This window comes from Zosterops lateralis (assembly GCF_965231275.1).
Source record: "Zosterops lateralis genome assembly, chromosome: 1".
Taxonomy (NCBI): Eukaryota; Metazoa; Chordata; class Aves; order Passeriformes; family Zosteropidae; genus Zosterops; species Zosterops lateralis.
This window is the reverse complement of record NC_139762.1, coordinates 138656002-138678985: the sequence shown is the minus strand read 5'-3', so window position 1 is coordinate 138678985 and position 22984 is coordinate 138656002. Positions and strand designations below refer to the sequence as shown.

The 22984-nt window shown below is 36.2% G+C and overlaps 1 protein-coding gene across 1 annotated transcript in view; it reads left to right on the top strand.

Annotated features, from left to right (window-relative positions):
- Positions 1-22725, top strand: part of KHDRBS3 (KH RNA binding domain containing, signal transduction associated 3) — an 87071-nt gene extending 64346 nt beyond the window's left edge. The window contains exons 7-9 of the mRNA XM_083855959.1: positions 3459-3541; positions 18733-18791; positions 22116-22725. Coding sequence (XP_083712085.1) covers positions 3459-3541; positions 18733-18791; positions 22116-22207 — 234 coding nt within the window. The 3' untranslated portion in view covers positions 22208-22725. The remainder of the gene's footprint in view (positions 1-3458; positions 3542-18732; positions 18792-22115) is intronic.
- Positions 22726-22984: the final 259 nt, after the last annotated feature.

The following is a 22984-nucleotide window of genomic DNA, read 5'->3' as shown; positions in this document are numbered from 1 at the left end:
GATGCACTATGGGTTCTCCAGTAAACTCTGTGATATCTGAGTACATTTAGGAGAAGCTATTCATAGACATACGTAGTATGAATGGAGAGGGAAGTGCATTGTATTACATTTAGTAGGTGGAAGGAATACAGACACTGTCATTCATGTGAAGAAGAATGATGGCTTTAAATATAAAAGTGAATGCTTTAAGTACCTGAAAGATGCCCAAAGATCAGCAGGAAAAATATAATGATAAGGTTTTTATAAAGGTGAAATTCTTTTGTTATTACATAGAAATCTGTATAGCAGTGCTTGGGCTTAGTAGAATGTACTTAGTACAAAAGTGTAGTTTAGTACAGGCTTTCTGTGCCTGTAAGTTCAGTTCTGTCCATTTTCATTATATATGTGTAAAACTGGTAGTTATTTTCATTTCAGTTAGCATGGTATTTTATGGAACATGCCAGATGGCCAAGGATATTTCACCTAAATACTAAATAAATAGAACATTCACTGAAGCCGCTAGAGGTCTGATTCAGAAAGAAAATACTCAAGTAGCATGGATTTAATTTGAAATGTAAAAAATCCTGTCTTGGTTGACCTTATTTGTAACCTCCTGAAAGAGAAAGTTTTCAAATACTGCATGACTAAGAGCAAATACTGTCAGACCTAGTTCAGGGAAAGCTCTGAAATATACTTCAGCTGCTCCTGCCTAATTGCTACTTCAAAGGAATCATGCAGAGCAAACACATATTTTGGAATTTGAATCTCTTATTTCTTAACAGAGCAAGCTATTGAGAGCAAACCCATGTTATTTTTGGAGCATGTTGCACATATTTATCTTGTTTTTAGTGTAAACTTTGAGGTTTATAAATGTAAATATTAGGGGAAAATTCTTTCCTGTGAGGGTGGTGAGGCTGTGGCACAGACTGCTCAGAGAAGCTGTGGCTTCCTCATCCCTGGAAATGTTCAAGGGCAGGTTGGATGGGAGTCTGAGCAACCTGCTGTAGTCTGGACACGTGGCAGTTGGCCCTGTCCATGACAGGGGATGAAAAAAGATGATCACTGAGATCACTTCCAACCCAAACCCTTCTGTGATTCTATGAAATACAACAATAAAAGGTAATTGATCAATTGAAGCAGGTTATAGTAATCTCAAAAGCACATGTTGACAATTTTAATTCAGACAGGAGTCCCACATATAAACCACAAACTAGACATCTTTCCATACAGGTCTAAGAGCCACCATCAACAACATAATGCAGGGATTAATTTCAGCAGTTGTCAACTGATTAACACATTAAGTGGTGAATAGTAATGTATCCTGGGCAAAAAGTCTCTGGAAGGCAAGTGCTAATAAAAGAAATATTTCAGTCTGATACAGAATGGACCTCCTCCGAATTTTCCATCTGTTCTGCTGAACATCTTATGAAGGATCTTCTCATTTCAAATTTATTTTACGCTGTTTTCAGTAAGTCATAGAAACACCATAACTTCAAAGCAGTCTCTTACTGCCTTTCTTTCATTATCCTTTTTTTCAGTGAAGTAGTTAACATGAATGTAAGTGAGAGGACTGATTGCTCAAGAAGTCTCTAATGATTCCTTAGGGGCAAAGCTTTCCTAACACATTAAAAGGTTAGTTTCAGTCCTCCAGATTAATTTGTTGCCACTGCTGGATGTGCCCAGTTTGAAGTTTGGAAGTCTCTCTTAGGGATGGCTGGTTCACAGCTGGGAGAGTCTATGAGAAGAGACCAAGTCTCATGTAAATGTTCTGGAACAGAGCAAAGAAATTGGCTCAGGCAGCTTCTGCTGTTGGTCAGGGTCCGTATTGTTCACAGATGTCTGTGTATTGCATCAATAAGTAATAAAATGCCTGTTTGGAATAACTGCCAGGAGGCAGTGGGGTTGGGGTTTAGTCTGTGGCTTATCAAGAAAAACCCGTATCTGATGGGCAAGAAAATCCTGAGAGTCTGCTTTAATTTTTAGTTTTAGGGCAGTGAATTACTGAAAGAGAAAATGCATTTCCTTTTAAGAGAGACTATTTATTATGGATCTCCATGCAACTGACAGTTGAAAGAATCCTGGTTTCTTCTTCCAAACCAATGAATAAACTCACTCAACTGTGCTGTCAAAGGTTCACAGACACCCTTCTCCTAATCACTGCTGGGGAGCAATCATGTGCACTGATCTAGCAGTGGTGAAGCTCCTTGGATAGGCAGGTTGCCTGTTTTCAATGGAAGCAGTTTCAAATGACTGGAAAACTTGCTAAAAACTCATAGGAAATTTGGTTTCCTATCAGTTGTTTTGAGGATGTCACTAGTTTCTGCTGTGAAAGATGTCAGATTGCCATCATTGGAGATGTTCTCCTATCTAGATTGACACTGATTGTTGGTTTGCTTTCTTTCTGTTGCTGTGGGAAGATTCTTAAATGCTCATTTTCCTGAAAATGTTGGTTCTTTCATGAGGCTTTATCATTTAATTAATGTCTATATACACACATATATATACATATGTATATGACGGATGATCCTCCAGTCTTCAAAGTGCCTTCTCTTTAGGTCATTCTCATCTGGCAGCATACTCCTAAGTATCCATTGAAATCTTTGGCATATTTAGGCAGGATTTAGATATTAGGATGTCCTGAGAATCAATGCAGCGCATGTGCTGTTTCTGCTTTTCCTGTGTTTAGCTCAGTTAGGTGTATTATTGAACAGTACAGTAAATTGATCACAATTCTTCAGATTTCTGTGGCTCATTTTCTCTGTGAAAACCCTCTGTGGTAATCACTGTCACTTGTTTTTATCCTAAACTTATGTATGGCTGGGCTTAGTAGTTTGTTGAAACTGGTGTTCAAATACAGCACTGTTTTGGGATGATTCTTATGATGTGTACTTAAATAGTGTGAATATGTGGAGAGAAGTAAGAAATTCATACTTCCAGTTTCTTGTTCAGTGCTAAACTCCTACAAGTTAGAGTATTCAGAGGGCATTCAGAGTAGTAAAACTATCATTTTTACTAGTCTTGTCTCTAAGGAAGTTTTTCCCTATCCAAAGTTATACAGAATATTGAATTTATTTTCTGGAAATAGGTCAGCTACCTAAGTCAATTGTACAGTATTTATTCAGATGTTTTGATTCCTGAGATGCTTCCCAGAGCTTTGTTGAAGATCAGTAGCTCACTCAGACTCAAGAACGTGGAGACATGAAATGTTTGTACTGTCATCTGCACAAGCCAGTTTTAACCAAAAAAAAAAATCTTTTTGAAGCACATTTCCAATAGCTAAAAATACCTTTAAAGAAACTATGGTCTAAGTTTTATGGCTAGAAGTAGTTTCAATATTAAGATTTTGCTACTTCATGGTGCACGTGTGTTAAACATTTCAGGAGAGTGTTGTCTTTCACACGTAGAACTAGATTACTGCTCTGTTTCTGGAGTGTGCTTGAGGTTGAAGATGAAATATTGCATCTTTTCTATCATTTCAGGAGTATGATGATGGCTATGGAGCTGCTTATGATGAACAAAGCTATGATTCCTATGATAACAGCTACAGCGCTCAAGCACAAAGGTAAGCCTCCAAATCAACTGTAACTATATTTGAAAAATTCTGTGGTTGGCCAGTTACTTTTACTTAAGAGTTTTTCAATTTCATCTTAAACACCAAGAATATTATGAGAGGATTTTAGAAATATCCCCCACATTTTTTTTTACCTTTACTATTACATAAGTATAAAAGTTAGAAACAGAACTGAGAACTGGTAACAGTTTTTGTGATCCCAAATCCTAAATCGAAGTTTTCAAAAGTTCAGGAAATCCAGGGAAATTTAAATCAGATCCAGTTTGGGAGGGAGAAGTGGGTGAGGAGGAAAAAGGAGAAAAAAATACAACTTTACAAGAAGGTATTAAATTTTCTGAAACACAACTGATTAAATTTTCTTACTACTTTTACGAAGTTGTGTTCCAATATTTTACATGTATCTGACTGTAAGAAGAATACAGCTGTTAGTTTGTTTTACTGCTCTGTGGAACTCCTTGTGACAAATTTGAATCTCTTGCCTTTTTTTTTTCTCCACTTCATTTTCAGCAGTATTTTTAAGCACTTTTGATTTAATTTTTTTTTTTTAGCTTTGCTTTCTTCAAAGAAGTCACTATGTTGCAACTCCATGAATACCAATGAGACTCAACAATGAGAAATATGCTGTGAAGTACAAACTACTTCCTTTATGTGGTTTGAACTTCATGGCAAAAATCCCATTACAAATGTAGCAGCTTGGATGATAATCTCCATTTCTGGACAGTTCCAATGTGCCTGTCTGTAAATAGAACTTTTGTCCACCTTTTACTGAGTTGTAATTTATCTTCATTCTTTTTGTCTCACACCAAGCATTCATAATTTGCTCAATAGTAAATGTTTTAATGTCTTTGACAGTATCCTGAAATTTTATGGCAAAGTTATGACCTGCCTCTGAGGTTGGGTTACTGAGGTTCCTGTTAATAAATCCCTTGTGCTGAATTAAACTGAATAGTGTATTTGAGGCAGATTTGTTCTACCTTCTGCTAAATATGTAAGAATTCCAATTCAGCTTTATCTGAAATAGTACAGAATTGTTGACAGCAAATTTGAGAACAAAACTGTTTACACCTGGCCTCTGCTCTGCTGTAGCATTGTCACGCACAACTGTACACCAGTTTTGTGGTGTAAATGAATATTTTTGTGCTCAACAACTTAGTCAATGTGCAAAAGCATAGTGGAAATTTCAAGTGTCATTATTGTTGAGAACTAAAATAGTGAAATTACCTTTGTGTCTGATACTTGGCTCCTATAGACTCTTAAGTTTGATAAAAATATGACTTAAGAAATCTGCACTGTAGAACCCTCAAAATATGAGACTCTATAAAGTGTTACATTTTGAGAACAGTTGCTGGTAATGAATATTATTTTCCAAAAGACAATTGCCAAAGTAGTCCTCAACTTTTATGTTGCCAATTCTGTTCTGCCTTCTTGCTCATATTGTTGGTAAATGTGTTTATTGCACACAAACATTTGGACTTCATTACCAAGTAATTTGCCTGAGCCAAAATTAAACATTACTTGGATTTGATTTTTTTCCACATTAAGAAGGTTTTCACTGAGATTTTCCTCCTTTGAACTAAAATTAGGGAAAAGGCAAATCTCCTAAGGAATGAAATTGCTCTTGTGAAAGATTAATACATAAGAATATGTGTAATGTTCTTAGATACGTGTGCACATGCTTAGCTGTCTAGAAGGAGATATTTCATAAAATCATTGTTTTCTTACTTTACCTGTAGTTTCACAATACATATGTTGTTAGATTTTAACAAATTTTTACCTTCTTAATGATTATTTGACTTTTTTTCCCCCCTAATTAGGTGCTCTGTGGTAAAGAAAACAAGAAATTATTCACTTGCACGTTTATCACAGGATAGCAACGCTCATTTTCTGGAATAGTTTCTGGCTCCGCAGAAAGATTTTTAGGATAGTATTGGCAGGCAAAAAGTAATAACTATAAACAGCCATCTGAGATACCTAGATCAGCATTCCTGTCTTTAATCTGCATCTCATGTACTAGCCCATATTGCAAAATACCATTCTGAAATCATAGTGAGATACTTATCATATTTAGGTGCATTGCAATGCCCTTACTATGAAGGAAATTAGGGAAAAATGTGTTGTTTTCATAGTTTAGCCTTATTAATTCTTGATTTTTTTTCCCCTCATAAAACATGGAAAGAAACTGCCTTTGGACATGGGGAGCAGTGTTGTGTTTAAAATGCATCATTTGGTGACCAGCTTATGGAAATAACTTACTCTTTTCTTCTCTAAGTTGAAAACAGTGATCTTGGAGTAATATTATTTCTAGTATGTCTTTGGATACTGCTTTCTCTAGAAATACTGTGATATTAGTGATGCTGTGTATTAAAGAGGAAATCTGAGAAATAGCTAGTAAACTGAAAATTAGTCATCTCATTAATTGCAGTAGTTTTTGGTATATTACTAAGTCTGAGTGCGAAACAAGGCTTAATGCTCACAACTGTGCAGTGTGTGATGTGGTGGAAACAGTTAAGATGTTCCTTTTTATTTTTAACATTTTGCTTATTTAGTGATTCCTCTGTTAAAGACAAACTTGGAATAGAACCTAAAATATCTTTAGGAATTTTGGAGTTCTCTAGAAGGTTGCAAGACAACAAATCTTTTGCTGTGGGTGCACAAGAGTGCATTCTCCAAACTCAATCTTCAGCACAATGCAGTGTGACTCTCCTTTACTGCTCTTTTAATCTGGACATTTCAAGTTTATTTCCCAGAAATGGCCAAATCTGAATTGGATTAGGATGAGTGACATGTTCAGATATGAAGAATAGGAAACTGTGTATTTGTCTGCATTAAGGAAGCTGAGACTTTGTTCTGCAAATAAATTATCCCATTCTAGGTACTAACTGCTTGCTGATATCAAATTGTAAGTGGTTAGAAGTTTAATGGTATTTTATTTGACGTTGTGTGACACTGTCCTTCCTTGTGCCTGGCAATCTGAAGTTTGAGTTAAGACCTGCCACAGCACTAACAGAGAGAGAAACATGAGAGTTTTCTGAGTTCTCATTTATCTTAATGCCCTGTAATCCTATAAAAAATGTTGTTTTCCTTTAGAACATTTTATTATCCACTGTTGCTTGTTCATGCAACAAAGCCCGAAATAGTGCTTCAGGATGTTCTTTAACAGAATTATTTATGGTCAAAAAGACTTAAAATAGCCCTTGAAGCTGTATTGTGCTTTACTGGATACCTAATTGATTTTTAGAAGATTAAATTACATGTATATTTTTTTTTGCAGAGGGATTGTTAGATAATTTTATCAGTATAAACTGGGATGTTTAATCATCTAGATTGTTCAGTCTTATTATAAAAAACCAAAACAATCTGAAATTTAAAAAATATTTTGCAGTTTTGGAAAATCAGAGGTTAGCATAGCAAATGCTTCATAGAATCATAGAATAGTTTGGGCCTCAAAGATCATTCAGTTCCAACCCCCTGCCATGGGCAGGAACAGCTTCCAGTAGACCAGGTTGCTCCAAACTCCATCCAACCTGGTCTTAAACACTTCTGGGGATGGAACATTCCCAAATTCTCTGGGCAGCCTCTGCTAGTGCCTCACCACCCTGACAGTAAAGAATTTCTTTTTAATATCTAATCTAAATCTCTCCTCTTTTAGGTTAAAGCCATACCCTTCTCCTGTCACTTTGTGCCCCAAGATACAATCAGGCTTTAGGGTTACATGATACACAGTCAAGGCCATGTTATGTAGTCAGGAATTCCTTCATAAAATTTCTCCTACATACATATGCATTAATTTCATATGTGCAGTTTGGTGCACTTTTTCAGGATTTTACAGTAAAATATGAATTGTAATTGTGCAAGCAAAATTCGTGACTCCTGGTGCTGATATTTGTCTGTCAGACACATGTAGACTTGTCACCAGCATATATGTATCCTTATACAACTTAGCTCACTCTTAAAGGACTTTCCAAGCCTGCCTAGAATTGTAATTATTTGCTTGGATTTATTGCAGAAAGCAGTGGGTGCTTTAGTGGCCCAGTGTTAATGCGAGATCATTTTTGTTATGAAAATTCACCTAATAGTGTTGTGGAGGAATCAAGAGGATTCAGTTCAATCTTCATTTAAAACTGTAGTGTAAATATTTTCAGCATGGAAAAAAAAGTAGTTTTCAATCTCTGAAATAGGCTTCAAATTGAGCCAAAGTGCTTTTGGTCCCTCAGTGACTCCATACATGATCTGCACAAGTGTTTGTGAGGACAATAATATGGCAAAGGGAAATGGATGCTAATAAATCAATCGTCGCTGTCAGCTCGCTGTTTAATGTTCTCTAGAATACACAAGATTTATCACTGAGGAATTGTGGAATGATGGTGGTGTATGGAAACAAAGTCCACCAGGGAGATGTACTACATCATTCGGATTTAGCGCTGCCATCTGCTTAATGGCATTGAGATGACTACAGAGGTACTTATGATCAACCATTCAGAGCAGTGACAGATGCTGCAGAGAGTTAACATGCCAGGCAACGAGGTTTGGTGCTGAAATCCAGATTATATGGCTAGGTTGCTGAGAAAGGGGGCTGGGTTTGTTACCTCTCCAGCAGCATTAGAGGCTTTACTGTGTGCTTTCAGGTTTACTGTTGAGAGAGAATGGCTCACACTGTTTCTGTAGTTGAAAAAAAAGTGTGGACAAACCCCATCTGTTTCCTTCACGCACTCAGAAGTTTCAAAGAACTTCTTTAGGCTTGTCTGCTAGCACTTAAGATGGGATGCTTTTCCTAGGGAAAAAAAAAAGGTTTTTCTAGGTTTATTTTTCAGCCTAAAACAGATCAGAAGTTTAAACTATAGGAGGAATGCTTTGTGTAGTTGTATGCCAGTGTCCTGGTGAGGGACAAGGGTGAGTCATTTATGTAGTTATGTCATTTTGTGTTTATTATAAATACTATTTTTTAAAATATTTTTTGATCTTCAGTCAGGGTGATCTCACCTTCACTGTGTTGCAGGATTTAATCTGAACACGTGCATTAAAGTGGGAAAATAAGGACTTGGAGAAATTGCTGGATTTGTTTATGGTTTTCTGCATTGTTCTGAGGTTTCCACGTTCACCTAATACTGCTACAGATTTTTTTTTTTTTTTGGCAACAACCATTTGCCATTGGCTTATATAGCATTTCTCAACTGCTCTTTGTGCATATCTAACAATAATTACTGTCAATTCCAATCATACCAAAATGTGATAAATTCAAATCCCTACGAGTTGCTTGTGAGCCTTGGTGCCACACAGTTAACCTAATATGAGCTGAGGGAATTGGCAAATTCTCTTTAGTTACACCTAAGGTTGTTCAGTGCCACTAAATCATTCTGTGGTTATTGTTGATGTGTTGGGAAGTAAGAATGACATGTGCAGCTTTGTTAGATCATTTACTTATGTGTGTAAAGACATAACTGCCCCTATGTTATGTCCTAGGCAAATTAAAACATGGTGTCATGAATTACATAATTGTTCAGGTTGGAAAAAATCTCCAGGATCAAATAAAATTGTCAACCCAGCACCACCATGTTCACCACCAAACCATGTCCCCAGGTGCCACGTTCACACTTCTTTTAAGGTTTTCACTGTTTCTTGGGCAGCCTGTTGCAGTGCCTGACCACCGTTTCAGTGGAGGAATTTTTCCCGATATCCAGTGGTTCTCACACTTCTTTCCACAACCTTTCAGGTAGTTGTAGGGAGTGATAAGGCTCCCCCTGAGCCTGCTTTATCATTCATTACCTTATTTACCATTTATTTCAAAAGTGACTGATTCAAGACAAAATTTCTTTGTAGTAGAGGAGGCTATGCACAAAGGCCCAGTGGTGTGAAATGTTTGAGGAATTTTGTGTTTGGTAACTTGTGGTAGTTACCTAACAATGAAGAAACTGGATGCTGTGTTGAAAAGAACTTATAAAAAACACCTTGAAATCCAGCAGTGGCCATTGTTCAACTGGTGCCTGAAGAATACAACTGAATTTATTTGCTAAAGTCCTTCAGATCTCTAAGTACTGCTTTTTATGTTATTCCAGAGGCACTTCAGTTATAAGAGAAGCTGATTCCTAGTATGTAGCTCTTGGAAATACCTTTCTCACTTCCCACTAGGAGCTCAAATTTTCAGGTGTTTTTTGAAACTGTGCTTAGTAGTCACACAAGAGATTATGACATTCCTGTTTAATAGGAGGATTTTCATGAAGAGCTGAGCATATGGATTTGAAATTGGCTTATGGAGATGTTGCTATTGGTATTTGAAAGTTAATTGCTAACAGTTTGTTTGTGATGCTCAGTGTTTTAAATTTACATTGTTGAGTTTGTCAGCAGTCATGCATTTCCAGGATGTATAAATATGCATTATATGCAAACGAGTGTCTGTTACTGTAGTTTTCCAAGATGTAATTCTCTCCATTTTAATGCTTGTAGCTGTTTGTATTTCATGCTTTGACTTAAAAATCAAATTAGTCTGCAGGAGTTTGATTTCTGGGGATTGTGCAAAGGGTTGGCATTTTGTGTTGCTGTTGTTTATGAACACCTGGTATGTATCAGAGTGTAGTGGAGGTTATAATTCTGCAAAATAAAGCCCTAAAGCATTAGCATAAATAAGCTAACGTAGCTTTTGAAGGAAAATCCTGGCATGTGGTTTCCTGCTTAATTTTTGCACTTCTATTATTAAGAGATTATTTACTGCAGTTTTTCAGATCTAATTTTTCAGGTTTAGATAGATGTCTTCTTTTTAATTACATGTGGGGATGGAACAAGGTAAGCTATTCAGGAATGCCTCAATATCATAGATAGTTTTAGTTTTGAATCTAGTGTATTTTATTTTTTAAAAATTGATTACAGAATCCTATCTGAAATGTCAGTAAGAAGAGTAAGGCTGAGATGATTCAGCTGTAATGATGGAAAAAACACAATATCTCATGGTGCACTCATAAAACTGAAAAAGGTTTTTCGAATCCTCATGGTGATATTGGTAGATGGCTTCACTGCTTAATAAATGTCAGCATTACTCTTCGTTTATACTAATTATAATCAATAAAATCTGTTTGGTTTTTCAGGATTTTGCTATTAAATTTTACTATGTCTGTGCCTCCATATTTAGGAAACAAGTAAAAATGCATTTGAAAATAAATTTAGAAAACTGCTGGAGAAAACTAACATGCAGGTGTTACAGTAGTACAAAAAGTAGTAACATCAAATTACAAGTATTGAGGAATCAAGAAAAGTCATTATTTCATAAGATTGTAATAAATTTGCATGATTGGTTTAATTTTACTGAGGTGATTTTACAGCATCTTTAACTGGGTGATTGAATTCCACAATACAATTAAAGAGGATTAGTGGTTGGTAGGAATTTTAATATATTTTTCTGTGATTGCACAAGTGAAAATACAAAGAAGGGAAAGGTGAAAGTGGATCTTCCAAGTCCAAAATAGGAAAAACAAATTCATTAACAGGGAATGTTTTTTAAACATGAAGTGCTGTATTGTACCTGTTAGTGTAATTTGTAGAATTAGTCACAGTTTAAAAAAAAATCTTAATTATATGAAGGCTTCAAATTAATTAGTTTGTTTTAAAAATAAGGTTCTTTAAGTTTGGAGGATGGCGGTAACAAAGAGGAAGGGAGAATATCCAGTTGTCAGGCATCAGCAGGATGCTGAAGAAATGGTGCTGGATATATGGGCTTTAGAGATAGAACATGGATTATCAATCTTACAAATTAAGGTTATTCATTTAGAAAGGACTTCTCAAACATCTCACATTATAACTAACTTTCCAGCAGTTTAAGAGATCCAAAGATAAGGAAAAAAGACTACATAGTCTCTCCAGACTAGAGAAAAGACATCATAAATTTACATTTGCAGACTAGAGAATGACATAGATATATAGATATGTAGGGTAGATTTTTTTTCCTCTGGTGTGGGGTGAAGAAGGAACTTCACTGGAAACTCACACTTGGAAGCCAGTGCCCATTAGCTGAATGAGAAATCAGACTGCATCAGCTTAGAACATATTTTTGTCACAGAACATGCTTTTGTAGATGAAGATTTGACAGGTTTTCTGCTTGACAGTCAACACACTTTGGCTGCTTACTACTAGCAGTAATTCAAAGTGGCAGTTTTCTCTCTTGAGTGCCCTGTATTCAGTTTGCTTTTCAAGGGAAGAAAATCTTGCTTCTTTCTGTTGGTAAAAAATCTTACTTAATTGGGCAACTTAAAAATGGGAGGTGGTTGCAGGAAAATTTTATGATGGTCTTAATTGTTTGTCTTTGTATTTTATTTCAGTAGAAATATTGAGAGCTGTAAATTTTGCTTTTAAGCACGATTTTGATATATTTGAGGTATAGATGGTAAAATATAATGTAGTAGGAACCACCATAATCACATTTATTTTGGTGCTGTATGTAAAGGACCTGAAACACGCATATGGGTGGAAGTAGTAGAGCTCACATGAGGCCAGGAAATGAGTCTTTGCACTTAAATTAATTGAATAGTCCTTAGGAGGATGAGTCCTGCCTTACTGTACTGGGAGAGACAAGGTTTGGACACTGCTGGTGCAAAGGGTGTTAGGGAAGGACTGGAGAGATCTTGAACATGCTAAAGCTTATGATTATGCAGCTCTGAAAACAATTAAACTTAATCTTTCTTTTACCAAATGTATTCCTTGATGGCACTTTCATTATTTTTGAATTACATAAAACCAGGATGGAATGATACCTTTTTTCTCAAATGTTCTTCAATTTCAACTGGTAAGGCCCCAAATTTTTAGAAAGGCTGAAAATTGTCCAAAACTTTGGAAAAAAGTTGGAAGTTGTGCTGTTCATTCAGTAAATTAAAAAGATAAGAAGATGTGATGTGTATCTTCTGGAGCAGTATTTGTGATGATGGAATGGTGACAAACCACTTGTGCACTTTCTGAGAACAGTGTGTTAGAAGTGTTGTCTTGTACTCCAGTCCAGTCTGTGACACGTCACTCTCTAACAACATATGCAGAACTTGGGGGATAATCAAGAATTATCTGGAATAATATCCCAGATCTTTCCAGTATTCCACAGAATAGTCTAAGGATTTTTTGACTGATATCTTTCAGATCTTCACTGTTCTCTTCTGCTTCTACTACCCAGATTAATCTTGTTTGTTTTGAGAGAGAGGGAAGAAAACATTTTTTTTTCTGGTGTCAATGTTGTATCATGTCTCTTTTCTCCATTTGCCAGCTGAAATATGATTGGATAGTTAAAGACTTCCAAATTTAGCTTCCTCTGGTGCAAAGCAGGCAGAATGGGATGTCTGGGGCTTGGTTCTAATTCACCAGCCAAACCAAAATGCTGAATTTACACAACCTGAGTGTTTAGTTTTTCTGCTGGTACTTTCTTACTTAATTTCACAAATGTTTGGAATGAATATGGTTAGCATTTCTCGTTACCAGGGATGTATTGTTGCTGTGTTCTATTCATAGTTTCAAGGTAAAGCTGTAGCTCCTGCTGCTGCTGTTCCCGAGAAACCTCCTTTATACCATGTGCTTCAGTCACCTCTTATTTGCTGTTTCCCTTTCCTCTTTTGAGAGGTGGCACATGAGAATGTAGTGGGGAAAGACTTAATTGAGTTGAGACAGCAATAACTGGACATTTCAGATGGTAAAAGTGCTCTAGGCAACTGTGTAGAGTTCTGCTAGAAATACCTAGATAGGTCTGTGGCTTGTAGGTAGTACCAGAATGCAGATGCCTCTGAGGACATTTCACTATTCAGAAGTGAAATTTCTCATTTCTGCCATAAAAAAGGTAATTACTAAATAGTTACAGCTAAGGAGATCTTTGAGAAGGCATTCTGGTCATCTTTTAGGATTACAGGTAATAGATCTGCTTTTTGTATGATCCATTTGAGAGTACAGTAGGCTATAATTCAAGGAAGATTGTGTCATTTTTCTGTATTTTATAAAGCATTCACATAGGGGTCTCAGTTGTTTTGTGAGATCACTGTCTGTTTGACAGACATAAACTGAGCTTCAAGGATAAAAATATGTACTAAAGAAATCTCTACTAAGTAGCAGCAGAACTGGGTATTAGTAAAAATCTATCTTCAAAATGCAAGAAAAGATGTGGGTTTCCACTTGATACTCTGGATTTTTGCTGTCCTGCTGTAAGCTGAGTTCCAGAACAGGGCATTCTAGTGATCCACAGAGACATTGAGAACAGCTACTCAATGTTCAAGACATTATGGAGATATGAGAAGCTTCACTGCAGGGGTTGTTGTCTTGGGCATTCTTCCTGTTTGCCGTTGACAGAAGCTTTTTGTTATCAGAAGTAGCTGAGCACAGTGATCTGACAGGAATGATGGAAAGACGCTTATCGTTATGGAAGAGTTCCCTTCAGATGTGATCATATAAGTCAGGGTCTATCATAGAGGAACTGTTGCTAGAGAGATCCTCATTTACTTTTTCTGTTTTGTTCTGTGCACCTCTGGGTGGAAGCACAAAGGGTGGTGTTAGTTGGAGCTTCCCTTGGCACAAGGAAACCTTGGTGTTTACAAGGGTTTTATTGTCACTTTCTGAAATTGCCCTGGTTTCTGCCTGAAGGGATCAAAATTCCTTGTGATACTGTGTGAAAAAGAAAAAGCCAAAATTTTAGTCAGTTTTTCCCTAATAAACATTTACTGGAAGGTGAACTGTTGGCCAAGGGTGTTTTCATCAGAAGCCAAGGAAAGCTTCAGATCACTCAGTGCTTATACCAGCCTTGTCAGTGCTTAGGTCTGGGATTTTCCAGTAAACTAGAAGCCTTCAGTCAGAGACCTTTTAATCTATGTGGTTCCCTGCCACACTGCTTCTGTTTCAAACACAGAAATGTCATCATGGTCATTCTAAAAGATGCCTGTATCAAATATAAAGAGCTGTGGCAATCACATCAATTAAATGCAACATTTTTACTACCTTTCTGCATTTTTGGAAGTGTATGTGGACTGCATGGTTGATCTGCTTGTTTTAGGACTGTCCCAAAAATGGCCTAGTGACCTCTTCTGATACAGAATCACAGCATCATTAAGGCTGGAAAAGACCTCCCAAGATGAGTCCAATCTTTCACCAAACCACCCTGTGAACTAAACCACAGCACTCAGTGCCACATCCAGACATTTCTTGAACACTTCCAGGGATGGTGGCTCCACCACCTCCCTCAGCAGTTCATTCCAAGGCATGACCACCCTTTCAGTGAAGAAATTCTAACTGATGTCCAGCTTGAATCTCCCTGGTACATTTTGAGACTGTTTCCTCTCATCCTGTCTCTAATTGCCTGGGAGAAGAGGCTGACCCCTCCACCAGGAGCAATCTCCTTTCAAGGCATTGTAGGGAGCAATTAGATCTCCTCTGAGCCTTCTTTTCTCCAGGCTTACAGCTAAAGACACCCATCTCCCTCAGCTGCCCCTCACAGGACTGAGTTCCAGACCCTTCCCAGCTCTGTTGTCTTTCTCTGGACACACTCTGGCACCTCAATGTCTGTCTTGTAGTGAGGGACCCATGAGAGTTGGATTGAAACTACTGTTCTGTTGATATCTGTTCTAAGAGAATATTCCAGTATTTCTAGAGAGAATAGCCTAATAGTTAATAAAGTATGAAAGTGTAAAGTTCCTTAAGACTTCACCATCATGTCAAGAGCAGTTACTCCTATTTGGTTTTTATAAACATTTGTTCTATTACAATTCATCAAGATATTATCAGAAACAAATCAGCTTAGTAGGAAAGCCTGAGAAATTGAGGTCATTTTTTGTAGGGCCTTTGAAGGCTTATGTTGAATACCTCCAAATTAAAGTATTTTAAGATATTTCTCCTAATGATTCTAGAGAAATGGCAGGAAGCTTCCCAGTCCTCTAGTTTACTAAATAAAGCCTTAGAGAAGGATTTCTGCTTCTTCAGTGCTGCTTTGCTAAAAATCTGAGCTTATTCCTTTCTGTCTGAAGCTTTTTCTCTTAATGCAGAAAACAAGCTCTTCCTCTGGCCTTCCTTACACTATTTAAGCCTCATTTCACACTTCCTCTGAACATTTATAGGATTACTGCCCAGCCCTCAGCAATTAGAAACAATGTACTTAAATTTATTGTTGTTTTCTAATCCTTCTGTAGCATTAAGTGGTTTCGAGTTTTTATGCTGACACGGAAAATCAAAGCAATTTTTCTTTGCCATCTGTCTTCTCTCTTGTCAGCCCAAAGCCATTATGGTTGGAATTGGGAATACAAAAGAAGTTTAAAAGTGAGGATATAAGCAAAAGGTCTGTGTGTACAAAATATCTGACTCACGGCAGATACTCCAGTGTGAATTGCACTTGTATCATTTACTTCATGGTTAGGAAGATGCTTGACATCTCAGCCAGATACAGCATGTAATCCAATTATTTATCTAGAAAAGTAGGGGCATAGGTAACGAGGAAAAAATAAAGTGGTTTCATGAAGACAATTCACATCTCAAAACAAAAGAACTCCAAGCACAATCCATGTCTAGTCTTGTTAGGTTAAAAAGGGAAGAATGCGTGTCATGTTTTCTCCTTTTTTTTTTGTGAAAGGAGGGAGTCACATTGGATAAAGAAGAAAATTAACTAAATTTGTGGGTTGTTTTTTTTTTCATTTCTATGAGACAGAATGAAAGGAAGAAGAGCAACCTGAGCTACCTGGTTAGTGGGAGGTGTCCCCACCCATAGAATTAGGTGATGTTTGTGGTCCCTTCCAACTCAAGCCTTTCTGTGATTATATGATAAGGCCTTTCCTTGCAAAGTAAATCCATTAAGGGAAATAAAAAGTTTCATAGTATTTAGTCAGAGTGCTAAGATGTTAGGGAATATATATAAAAGAGACTAAATCTAAAGGATTACTTTAAAGCAAAAATGTATAACAAATCTTCTGTCCACAGGAAGAATTATTTAATATAACTCCTTAAGTCTTTGCAGGAGAAATGACTTCAACTATCTCAGTTATTGCCATTAATGAGTTAAAATGTATAATTTAGAAGTTTAGTGTTGCTTTAGAGTGCTTTGAATAAGTTTACTTTTTGCAGGCAGTTGCTTTGAAACACAGTACAATTCTATAAGCTGTAAGTTCATATACAGTACTAGGATTTTCTGTAATTCTAAAAAAACTCAAAAAAACGCATTAGTGTCAGTCTTGGCTGGAACATCATGGAATATTCAGACTCTAACAGTTTTTTGTGTTTTGTTTTGTTTTTTTTTTTTTTTTCTTTTCATCCAGACCTCCTTGCAACCATCTGTTTGTACCCTTTTCTTTGGGTATTGAGTTTTTCTTATCTGAAGCTTTGGGTTTGTTTAACAACTCCAGAGTTGACTGGAGAATGTTGGCATTATTCATAGAACATGAATGAAGTACATCAGGGAGCCCTGAATTGCACTAAGTTCACTTCCCATCATACCTTGTACTTTTCAGACAGATTATTAATTTTGAAGGGTTTGTCTGTTAATAAAGGTGAGTTGTGGTATACTTTCAGTATGAGTGAAAGGTTCCTTTCTGATGTTTATTTGTTTTACAGTTTATGTGCGGTAAAATGAGTTATTTTTTGTGTTTAATAGATAGATTAGATCTGTAAAGTGAGACCCCACAAAATCATTCTGACAGGATTGACAGATACAGAGATAGAGCTCAGCTGCTCTGGACTTCTAAACTCAATCACAGTCTTAAAATAAATAAGTGTTTTGTGGGGAGGATAGTGAATGTCAGTTTTCAGTTCATTGTCAGAATAAAGACTTATTACTGGCTGTTGCAGGGAAAAAATACTTATTATTCAAACTTTACCGTTATTCTGGGGTCCTCATCACCTGAGAATCCATAAAGAAAAGGTTTTGTAGAGAGAATTCTTTGTGGATCTTCAAAGCACAGTTGGTTAAGTTTTTATTAGGGAAGCATTATATCAGCAATAAAAAAAATACTCATTCGAGGTTTTTAGATACGCATTTGCACACACTAAAACTGTGGTTTTTTCTGGCCTTGCTATTTTGAGGGGTTTAAAACTTTTAATTTAGGTGCAGAAAAAAAAAGAAAACTAAAACAACTCAAGCACAACAAAGTCTATTGTCAGTTCAGAAGTAATTGTGATGTGTTGTTTGTTTTATATAAATGCATTACCTGGTAATTCATATTAATGCTATAAATTGTTTATTTTCACTCTGTTGTTTATTTTGTTAGCAATCAATCTAATGTTAGGAACATTTTGTCAATATCAGTAATTACTTGCTAGTGATCATATATTACTGATTTCCTTCACACTCAGGAGCTTGTTCTATGAAAAGGTCTTTCCTTGCAGAATAATTCTATTAAAGGGAATTAAAAGTTTGAGTCTATTCATCTGGTAGCATTATTTCATAGAATATTTTCCAAATATTGCCAGCCATGAGTCTGGCTGTGGTTAGAAAGAAAAGGAAATAACTATTTAGGCACTTACCTCTCATATCCTACAAACTGTAAAAGACTACACATAGTTAGACTTGCATGAAATACAAAAGCATAATGGAATGATGTGTAATAAAGGTTGTTCTTCAGTTTCCATTCAGGGGTCTTAATACAAAAATAAAAACCATTGTGAAATGGAGGGCTTTTTTAGGCCATGATTATGGTATTCATCCCTACTTTTGAATTCTAACAACTACAGATTTCAGGGTTTAACAGAGTTCCTATTGTCATTTTATCCTGTTAAAATGATAGCCTTTATATTTGTGTTTTGTCTTGTTTTGAAGACACTGGAACTTGTGCACACACAGCAACTGTATAAGCCTCCCATCACCAGATAGTTTGCCCCTTATTGCATTCTTACCTGTGAATTTGAAGATACAAAAGCAAGATGCTAGGTAGCAATAGGTGATGAAAAGGAATACATAAGACAAATGAATTGGTTCAATACCTACATCTCCATTTTTTTCATTAACACTTGTAAGATCTTTAACTTTCCCAGCTATAATTTTAAATGGAAAATTCCCACATCCACATTTACAGTGTGGATGAGTAGCCAAGTGATGAAAAAAAAATACTAAATAAAATTGCATATAGTTTCTAATTAACAAACAAGCAGGACCTCAGTTGTCACCATCACATGGATATTTATCTAATATCTTTCTATATCCTTCAAGCTGTCTTGTCAGAGGCAGAATCTGTAATAAGTGTGTTTTCTTTCTTGCCCTGCAGTGGAGCAGATTACTATGACTATGGCCACGGACTGAGTGAAGACACCTACGACTCCTATGGTGAGTGGTTTTATGAGCTCAATCACTGCAGCAGCAGACTCTGGAAAAAAAATGTAATGAAAGGATAATTTCCATGAGGCAAGCCTTAGTCCTGCAGCAGGTAATGACTGCTCAGGGATTCTTGAGATGTCACAGAGCTACTCGTGTCATTATTGAGAAAAATGCCCTCTGTGGTCTGTTAGCTAACCCAGTCATGGGAAACTAAAACCAAAGAAGTAGAGAAAATAAAACTTAAATCATGATGCACACAGCCTTTTCATGTCACATTCAATGAGCTTTAAGAAGAGAATACAGATGGAGAACTCTTTTACAGTAACTTTTGGATGCCAGAAGCAAATGCTTCTGGTGTGACGCAGCTTGCATTGAGACTTGGTATAAGGTAGGAATCTGCTGAAGTTCCCAGCTGAATTAGGGCCTAATTGAGTGTGCTTTAGCCTGGTATGGGCCTTTTGGTTTAGTTCATTTTCATGCATCAGTCTTGGGAAATCAAGCAGGGAGTCATTATGTAAAGGTTATGGAAGTACTTCAGGTAGCTAATAGACATGAGGGCAGTGGGTCACTCTGAATAGAGACAAAACAATGCATAATGAAGCAAAAAACATATGCCTGTTATAAAGATCACTTTTTTCCTCCTTTTTTTTAATATAGAAATGTGATAGTGACAGGTTTAATTAAAGAAATCCGTTATGGGTTAGACACATAAAGCATTTTAAAAGTCACCTTTGATGAGGGATAAATGCTAAGTCTCTGGCTAGAGATCAGAGAAATACAATCCCAAATCTCACACATTTGAGGGTTGTTAGTAACCTGTGTAAAAGTTGTGATTCTGAGTAATGAATGCTTCAATAATTTTAGAGCTCTACTTGAAATTTTCTGAGGTCTTTTTCTTAAACTCCATGTGGAAGTGCTTGAAACTAAAATGACCTTAACTAAGTTTTGATAAATGCACCTAATGCAGTAGTTTGCCCAGTGTATCTGCTTAAACTAATTATTTTCCTTAAGGAGAAAGACAGTTCATCAAAAGAAGAGGTCACTTGAAATTCCTCTGTCCCCCAGCACTTTCATTTGATGTTGACAGATATATAGCTTAAATCTTTATTTCAGCATTAAAATAAACTGTTTGCCATTATAAACCTGATATTTCTAAGACTATTTCATTTATGCAAAATCGATGGAGGAAAAAATGTATGAAACTGCTTAATGTAGATAGACAGATGGGGAGGGATATTGATTGCAGTATTTAAGGTTGAAAATACAGATTTTTCATTGCTTTTGGATTTAAAATTGGTTTTCTATTTATCAAAGCACAGCCACTCAGAATATTAAGTTGATGTATTTATTCAAGTTGAGAGACTATAAATACCTTGAAGAATGATTGTGGGCTGCAGCCACTGTACTTTTTGCACATATAAATAGTTATATACTTTATGTCTTAAAAGCAGAATTAAGAGATTAATAACCATCTTCACTATATGTAAAGAACATTAGATGCCTCAAAATAAGTAACACTTCCTAGTGAGCAGGTAGTTGTCTAGTGCTGGTCAGGAGGAAATTCAGATTCCCAGGAGGTATCTGAACTCTTCCTGAGAACCTCAGGTGACATTCCAGAGGATGTGGGAAGAATATTGGTGTTTTTAGGATTTGGAGCACCTGAACAACACCAAAATGAAAACTGAGAACAGCACCAAAATGAAACTGAGTAAGATAACTCTTTGCCCTGATGATTTGATCAACTGTTTGAAAAAGAGCAAGTACTCCCCTTAAACTGTAACCAAGACTTCTCTTTCCATTTAAACAATTCTTGCAGCACTGTTTAAAAGCTGGGATATTTTTAATTCCTACCCCTCCATCAGCTACTTGTACTATTAGGCTCAGGGTCTTTTTTTTTAATGTAAGTCTTGCTTTCTGTGTGATGAAGAAGCACAAGAGGTTGTTACCAGATCAGTGGAAATCCCCTGAGGTGAAAGTTTAATTCTTTCAGCCTTACGCCAAATTTGAACTTGTTCCTTTTACCTCCTAGGCAAATGTCCTGACCACCTGGGTATGATTTATAGCCTGGACTCTGCAGGCAGCTACCTACCAGCTACATTACTAAAAAGTAGTTAGGATGAGGCTTCTGCAAAGGGATTGTGAAACTGAACTCTTCACCTATGAAATCCTTGTCATCTGATTTCAGATATCTCATGTCAGAGCAAGTTACCTCAGCATTTCAAGTACAGGGGTTCTATGAGGTATTTTTTTTAGGTGACTAGAAAGAAATAGTGGTGTCTACATTTTATTCTATCATACCTTTGGATTCTGCCTTTAGTTTCTGCATTGCACTGGATTCATCGGAGCACCTGTCTGTTTAGGGCAGGGCAGTTCTGCAAAAATAACTATGGAAACACATACACTGTTTTAAGATGTTTACTTTTGGGGATATATTTTTTTTTTTTTTTTTTTTTTTTTTTTTTTTTTTTTTTTTTTTTTTTTTTTGGTGCTGCCTTTTTTATTTTTGTTCTCCCAGATGTGACACAGTACTCTGATTTGCTTGCACCATTAAAGTGCATCTAAGTACTATTTCCTTGTATTCTGCATTTAAACCTATGTTTTCCCTTTTGCAACTGCCTGGCGTAGTTGTTCTGATTCCAATTTAAGATAATATTTTTTTCGACTTTTTAAAATATTTAATACCATTAAAAGGTGGTAGGATTATGCATTAAGTATAGCATGAGCTTTTCTAAAAACTTACTTTATAGCTAAAATTTAAACAACCAATGTTCCTTGTCCTTTTAGTATTTTTTTTTAATAACATGCCCTTGTATTTCTTGCAGTTCAGAGAGGGTGTATGTTTACCTCCAGAGAAATGGAATATTGGTCCTAGGATGTTAAAAGCCACAGGTGTTTGTGGTGATGCTTGAGGCTTGATTTGAGTGTTTGAATTAGGCCTAAATTGGCACTGATGCAGAGAAACTTATTTCTGAGGGCAGCTTATTTCCTTGTACATAATTCATACCTTCTATTCATTTCATCCCATTGCAATTACTGGTGTGTCTGCTATGGGAGCTGACATTTCTGTGCATTTGCAACAAGTAGGTCCAGCTGAATTTTCACAGTAGTAAATATTTTTGCCTTTAGCCTCTCACGTTCTCTGCTCCTGTGTGCTGAGATATCACTGTGGGATAGCTCAGATAGATGTGCTGTACCCAGATTTTTTGTTTCAAGTGTTACACTTGTACACCTTGGTTTCTGTAAACAGATTGTGGCTGTTTGATTCACAGATAAAAATTATGTTCAGCATCTGAGAATGTTGGAAGGCTCTGACCATATTTTATTTCCTTGCAGGGCAAGAAGAATGGACCAACTCACGACACAAGACACCTTCAGCAAGGACAACAAAAGGAGTCTACAGAGACCAGCCATATGCCAGATACTGATTGTACTGTCTGATGTTGTGAAATATCCAATCTCCACCAGTCCTGTATACTGTTCAAAGTAATTTTTTCTATGAACAATCCCTTTTTATTAACTCAAAGTGCATAAAAAAATCTGAATGGATGGACTGAACTTAAAACATTTTTGTTGAAAGAACAACCTGGACAGAAAGATATGTAAAACAAGGAACTTTGTTATTTCCAAACTGTGTTTGAAAAAATAGGTGATCAAAAAAATAACCTTTGATTAACTAGTGTTAAACAAAAACTAGGTTTACTAAATACGTTAGTCCATTCTTTTTAACATAAGCGTAACCTTTTATTTTAAAGGTTTTCAACAATTTAGTTTTTAGCTTTTATTTTCAGCCATTTGCTAGATTTTTCTCTTGGCAAACATGCGTAAAAAGGGAAGCAAACTACAAATGCGAATAATGTGGTATTTTGTAACTCAAGTCTTGAAATGTTCTGTAGTGTTAAGCAAAGTTTTACCCTTGCTTGATACTAAATAAACTTTTGAAAGAAAAATCAGTGTGTGTGAGATTAATTTTATGCTTTATCTTATAATAAAACTTCATAAATAGTAGTAAACAGGGAGAATTGTTTAACAGTGGTCAGCATAAAAGGCTCATATTAAACATTGTGCAACTTCTTTTAAAACAAAATGGTTTAAACCTAAATGTATCTCTCTATATACTCACAGTAGATATAAATGCTGTTTAAAATAGCCAAATGGTATGGATCTGCTTGAGTGCCACATTAAATCAAATTACTTTTGTTAAA